This window comes from Lipotes vexillifer, unplaced genomic scaffold (assembly GCF_000442215.2).
Source record: "Lipotes vexillifer unplaced genomic scaffold, Lipotes_vexillifer_v1.1 scaffold402, whole genome shotgun sequence".
Lineage (NCBI taxonomy): Eukaryota > Metazoa > Chordata > Mammalia > Artiodactyla > Lipotidae > Lipotes > Lipotes vexillifer.
Window position 1 is genome coordinate 3768841 of NW_006798409.1, and position 7208 is coordinate 3776048.

Consider the following 7208-nt stretch of genomic DNA (forward strand, 5'->3'; position numbering starts at 1 on the left):
AGAAAACCAGCTTCATACCAAAAATACACTTTCAATTACTTTATCAAGCAAATAAAAATTTATTTGCTTTTTCTAGAAGTTAATGTACAGTAAAAATTTAATATTGTACATGACAGACATGTAATTAAGCATACAAAAGGAACATGTATTCAATGTTCAGAAACAAAAGTAAAAATAAATAGCAATGATAAAACTTTGAAAAAAATAATGCACATTTCAGTTGTGGAAAATATGGTTCTTAATTATATATACAGTTATACTTAATAGAAAGCCATCTCTTTATAATTGCACAAAACACGGGACCAGTAAAGCATAATTTTTATGGCATGTAATACTATAATCCTAGGTTGTTTGTTGCTTAACTCCAGGATATAAAACACTTAGGTTTGTAATATAATAAAAGGTATGCAGTACTGTTGGGGAAAGACTGTCTTCCTCAACTCATATTAACCTGTAGTAATCCTACAAAAGGCTGTACAGGAAATTTCACAAAAAGAAATATTAAACAATTATTGTGCCCACTCCATGCGGACTAAGCAGCCAAAAATGGGCTTCAAAGTAAATGTGGTGGGGCATTTAATATTTTTTATATTTTTATACTAAAAATCATCATTTTTTTCTGTAAAAACACTTTGTGTTTAATAACCATGATCGGCAATCTCAGCACACAAAAAAAAATCCTGGCAAAATGGATGGAGTTTCTGCTTACTTTATTTTCATGAATAAAATATTTCAGGAGATAAGAATTTATAGAAAAGAAACATTAATGCTCAATTACTTACAACTTATCAGGAGTGTTATTCCATTTTTAAAAACCCTGTTTTAAACTTCTCTGTAAGAAAATCAAAGGTAACATTTCCATTTGTATTATGGCACAGCCCTCAAGTCAGAGAAAAATACATTTTGGGGAACCAGAAAAGACTGCACAAAGGTTAGGGGAAACCTGAAAATCTCTTGGTGAAAAACACTTGAGTTCTCTAGGGTAATAAAAAAATATGTGTGACTTAATTATAAATATTTACATTTCAAAGCAGAATCATGAGTTAGCTATGTAGCTGCTCAATACCAATGATTCACAGGCATTTCAAAAGGTGTGATAATGTGTCCACAATATTTGTGTCCACACTTGAATGCATAGAATACAGAAAAGATTGTGGTTCTTCAGTCTGTTACATATCATATCTATAACAAAGTTGCTTAAATTTTGAAAGCTATACAACCAGAAAGACAGAGCAAATATTTTTTATTATCTCACATAAAATACACTTTAAGTACTACTGATTTCACTCATTTGCTCGACAACTTGTCCTAAGATCTCATCAACTACATCGACATCATAATTCACTTGCTGAAGATCGAGATCAGGTACAATCATGGCCAGGAGCTGTCCTACGTTAACTCGAAGAGATCGAAGTTTGAGGCTGCAAATACAAACATTACACCTATTAGACGAACATTATAATACAGTTTAATATTCAGGTAGGCCTTATAATTTAAGGGAAACATTAAAATGGAATCTCTGTAGAATGATATACAAACTAAATGAAAAGCAAAACTTGCTCAAGAGAACTAGATTTAACAATTCATTTAACTTAATAATTCATAATATAATAACTAAGTATAATATTTATCTGTTGGTATGTAGAGTGCTTCAAAACACTAGCAGCTCTGTTTGGTTCCAACTATTGCAATTTTAATTCGAGACTGGAGAAAAGAGGAACTGGTAAAATACATAAATTACAAGATGTTATTTACAACTGAAAATCTTGTTATCACCTGGAAAACAATAATGATACACTAGTGAGAACACTGGTCTAAGAATAAGAATGTGTTGCTTTGAATTTCAGCTTCCTTTTGAGCAAAGTGAATTGAATTGTTCCCTAAAACATGTTCTATGAGATATCCATAGTAGTATAAAAGGAAAAAGAAATGGTCCTGTGGTCAAATAAGCTTATACAACTTTGGGTTAAATAATGGTAAAAACACTTTTTAAAATGCAGGATTTCTGGGACTTCCCTGGTGGCGCAGTGGATAGGACTCTGCACTCCCAATGCAGGGCGCCTGGGTTCAAACCCTGGTCAGGGAACTAGATCCCACTAGCATGCCGCAACTGGGAGTTCGCATGCCACAACTAAGGAGCTGGCGAGCTGCAACTGAGGAGCCCTGGGGCAGCAACTAAGGAGCCCACCTGCTGCAACAAAGACCCGGTGCAACCAAATAAATAAATATTTTTTTAAAAAAAGCCTTTAAAAAAAATAAAATGCAGGATTTCTCTGAACCTATCACATGCTAAAGTTCACTAACTATCCATTTTACTATGCATTTATTATAAACACTGAGAAACCCTGGATTAAATGATCATTATCATTCCTTCCATTTTCTATACTATATCTATCTGAATATCCACATTCTAGACTGAATTTCTACAACTACACAGCAAGCAGCCTTTGCGTCGAAGATTGAGACGCCTAGGTCAAGAGAATGTTACAGTTGTTTTTGTTCTGCCCCCTCCCAAAATATAAGAAGTCTACATTTAGTTTAGATACTGATCTTTCTAGGGTGGAAATCTCTGAAGGAGCGAGCTGCTCATCCTTGGGTTGACAACACATAAAAATGTGATTTTAAAATACGTTTTTTGTGAGCTTATGTTAAGATCCCATTGGACCTCTGATAAAATTTTACATCATGCCCATACCAGCTGTTTTTTGTCCAAGCTTTCCCACTCATCTTCAATCAGAGGCCCATTTCTATACAAAAAAATAGAAAAAGACCAGTATGACCCTACAACCATCTTTAACCTATCCTATCCTTTAAGTCTTTTGACTGTCCTGGCTAATTCCTCCTCTCTACAGGACACATCACAAATCTCTATTTTAGTACACAGAACAGGACTGAGAGAAATATTGTGAGCTCCATATGCAATTTTAAATATTCAAATAGTCACACTGAAAAGATGAAATAAATTTTAGTTACATATATTACTTCATCATATAACCAAAATATTGAGGCATTTAATTTATTTATTTATTTTTTCATACCAGGGCATCAAAATCCAGCATGTATTTTATACTTAAAGCACATCTCAATTCAGACTAGCTAGATTTCAAGTGTCAGTGGCCAAATGTGGCTATACTGTCTTGGAAAGCACAGGTCTAAAAGATCGTCAGTTACTCAAAGTTTAGTGTGCAAGTGAATCATCTGGGAGATTGTTTAAAAGTTTCCCATTTAATGAACTGCACTGTGGTCCAAGGATCTGCATTTTTACAAGCACCACAGATGCTTGTGGTTCCCATTTTCAGAAACACAAGCTGGGAATTTTTTTCTGACCCCTTGCCCCCCCATGCTTATATGTACTGATCTATTCATTCTATTTCCATGAATAGATTTAATGAAATCCTTTAAAACCTTAAGCTAAAAAACTAAGTCATAATATAATTAATGTCAAGTAAGGATGGTAAATTATTTCTCAACAATAGTACATTTTAGGTATCAAGTTTTCATATTAGCAGGAAGAGCTGCACTATTTTTAATGACTATTTTTGTGTTTTTTTTTCTCTCTTGAATGGTTATCAATAGACCACCAATACTGTCAGAACCCCAAGCCCATTTAATCTCTTACTGAGAGAGGGTAATCATTCATTTACTGTTTTCTTATTTTCACAGAACTTCTTCTTAATTAATCACCTGTAATTAGGAATCACCTGTAATGACAATTTTTAGTAATTCTGTGATTTCCTAAAAGTTAAAATTGGGGAAGGCATGTAGTAAAATGAGGTAGTAAACCATAAAAAAATGGTGCCAAGTACAGAAATGAAAGAAATCAAGGCCAAAAAGTTAAGAAGACTAGACCCTTGTCTTCTAGTCATTGCCTAATTCAGCCCATCCTTCAATATCTGGCTCAATTTTCACTTTTTCCCAAAAAACATTCCAAACCACTCTGACCAATCAGAGCTTAATTACTTTGAAATTCCTATTTCATTTAAGTTCACAAAATTGTTAGTTCCTTGAAGGGAAGAATGGTGACATGTACTTCTTTTGTATCTCTGTCTATCAGAATGTTGGGATCACAGCAGCCAATAACTTCTTTTGCTAGAACAATCTGTTTGATGTGCACTAGCAAATAAGTATCATGCTAACCAGAACTGCAGCCCTAGCCAAATGCCTCATTTCATATTACCTTTCCCCATCAGTATAATTTACAGACTCCTCAATGTTACTTGACGTTGACACATCTCCAATTTGTCGACTTGTAGATTTTAATTGTTCGATTTCAGTTTTCAGTTCTTCACACTGCAAACGGATCTGTGATTTTTCCATTTCCAATAATTCAACCTGACAAAAAAATTAATTAATTTTATAACGGTACCATTTAAAAATACTAATGTCAAAGTGCAAATTTAAGCTAAGAAATGTACAAAATCCTGCTTGATGAAAATTACCATAAAAAAAATAGGGCACCTCCCCCCTCCAAAAAGAAAACCAACAAAACACACACAAAACATAATAGCTTTCTATAAATAAAGCTTCATTTGCTTAGTTTCAGCTCTATATCTTTTTACATTAGAAGAATACAAAATGTTAATTAAAGCATGACTAAAAACAAATGGGGGCTTCCCTGGTGGCACAGTGGTTGAGAGTCCGCCTGCTGATGCAGGGGACACGGGTTCGTGCCCCGGTCCGGGAAGAGCCCACATGCCGCGGAGCAGCTGGGCCCATGAGCCATGGCCGCTGAGTCTGCGCGTCCGGAGCCTGTGCTCTGCAATAGGAGAGGCCACGACAGTGAGAGGCCCGTGTACCGCCAAAAAAACCCCAAAAAACAAAAAAATAAATGGGAGCTAAAAACTGAAAAACCAAGATAAAAATGCCCAAATTATGTTGAGGTCATAGTGACTTTCACTTCTTGCACACTCACCAGCAGTAAGTTACAACAGAAAGTTTATATTTTTTATGTATTTTGTCATCTAGCTCCTGAGCCAACACATCAAGCAGAATGTCTGAATGAGCAGTTATGTCGGCAGTATTTCCAGGAAGAAGGGGCAATTCGGTACCATACTGTCGTTTCCAAATTCCTTTTAGCAGAGAAACTCTCCTTTCAAACACCATGTAAATATAATACGTAAAATATTTTTCAAAGGAGCTATCCAAATTTGAACTAGGGGCTCCTCTTTCCTCAGTAAAAGAACCCCCAAATAAAGACTACATTTCCAAGGCATCCACTGGCCAGGTAACTAAGTTCTGACAGATGGCATATAAGCAGCTTTCAGAAACTGCACCCCTTCTCTTTCCTGTTGCCTGGAATGTAGATATACGTTGGCTGGACCTGAAAAGCCATCTCGGACCACAAGCGCAGGTTGAGAAGCAAAGCAACGATGTAGAAGGAGCCTGTGTCTCTGATGACTGTGCAGCTGCTACTGTTATGTGGGGTTTTATGTCACCTTCAAAGGAATCTAATCATAACTAATACAGGGTACCTCTATAAAATAAGGTATTGTCATCTACCCTGTGTGGTTATTTGCAGGCTTATTAATAACGCACTAGAACTCCCGGCATGTTAGTTACTGAGCGTCCCAGTGGGAATGAGCAGGACAATCCCTCACTGCACAGCAGTGTCCTTGCGCACTATAGGACATTTACCAGACCCAGTTCCCACCCATTCGATTCCAACAATGCCCATCCCTTCAGGACATTTAAGAACCGAAACTGCCCTACACATTTCCATATGCCCCCAGGAGGACCACTCCCAGTTGAGAACCAGTGGAGTCGGTAAATGGAAATATGATCAAGTGATTTATGCCCACCTGGCAAGTGGCAGTTAAGTTTTAGATGCCCCTGGACTCCCACTGTGCTGAATGCCGTAACTCACCTCACTTTTATACTGGTCCCTCTCGATACTGCATTTGTCCAGCTGTCTAAATACATCGTCAAGCTGCACAACCATCTCATCCATTTCACTTTTACTCTCGCTATTGGAACACTGACTGCATTCAGCCTTTACATGTTGCAAAGCACTACACTGTTTTTTCAGCCTTTCTATTTCTTCCAAAGCTTGCCGATACTGAGACACCATATGGTCTGGACTTTCAGATTTACCATTAATACTTTCAAGTAAAAGTACAGCATCAGTTTCAGTAGACTGATGGCAAGTTTCCTTCTTCACGCATTTGTCATTCATTTCCAGTATCCTCTGCTGTAACACTTTGATTTGGTCAGTAAACACGTGGCACTGTCTTTTATAATTTTCTTTTTCTTGGGTGACAAGAAGCAGCTCATTTCTTAGTTCATTTAATTGGCAACCAGCATCACCAGCAGGTTTATCAAAGATTTCCTGAGTTTCACGTGTCTTTCCTTCAGTTTCCACACAGGATGGCAGTATGGCTGTGTCATTTCTTACATCTATCTCATCTTCAATAGTTTCTTCCTTTTTAACGACGAAACCTGGTACTTCAGTCTGGGTGGCTGCAGTGGTTCCCTGATTGCACCTGGACGATGAGGTGCCTGTTGAACTAGTCTGGCCACATGGTTCATTATCACCCACAGACTCCACCTGAACACCGCTCTGCTCCATGTGACTCTGTTGCAATTTCACTTCAATATCATCCTCTACTGCAGGCTTGGGAGTACTGTTTTCTTCTAAGATGATGACGTCTTCATCGTCATCATCTTTATAAGAATTTTCAAACGCTGGATTACTCAATCTCCGATTCTTTGCATTCAAAATTGAGGAACGAGTAGAGAGTCTCCGTTTCAGGCTGGAAAAAATTTTACATATGAAATATAAGATTATAAAATGTAGATATGGAAAAAATAGACGAACTTGAAGTAATCTATCTTGAAATTCTAAGAAATGCCCATGTCCATTTTTTAAAAAAATGATATATTACACAGTACTGCCCAATGATTTAATGAAGTAAAGATTATTTTCTCCTTTTACAGATAAGGAAACAACTATTGAGACCTCTTTTTAAAAGTAGCACATCCTGGGCTTCCCTGGTGGCGCAGTGGTTGAGAGTCTGCCTGCCGATGCAGGGAACACAGGTTTGTGCCCTGGTCCGGGAAGATCCCACGTGCCACGGAGCGGCTGGGCCCGTGAGCATGGCCGCTGAGCCTGCGTGTCCAGAGCCTGCACTCTGCAACGGGAGAGGCCACAACAGCGAGAGGCCCGCGTACCGCAAAAAAAAAAAAAAAAAAAAAAAAAACCACCTTTTTAA

The 7208-nt window shown here is 37.4% G+C and overlaps 1 protein-coding gene across 1 annotated transcript in view; it reads right to left on the bottom strand.

Annotated features, from left to right (window-relative positions):
• Window positions 1-1267: 1267 nt before the first annotated feature.
• Window positions 1268-7208, bottom strand: part of MORC3 (MORC family CW-type zinc finger 3) — a 41367-nt gene continuing 35426 nt past the window's right edge. The window contains exons 15-17 of the mRNA XM_007470497.1: window positions 5864-6749; window positions 4178-4332; window positions 1268-1421 (exon numbers count right to left, since the gene is read on the bottom strand). Coding sequence (XP_007470559.1) covers window positions 1268-1421; window positions 4178-4332; window positions 5864-6749 — 1195 coding nt within the window. The remainder of the gene's footprint in view (window positions 1422-4177; window positions 4333-5863; window positions 6750-7208) is intronic.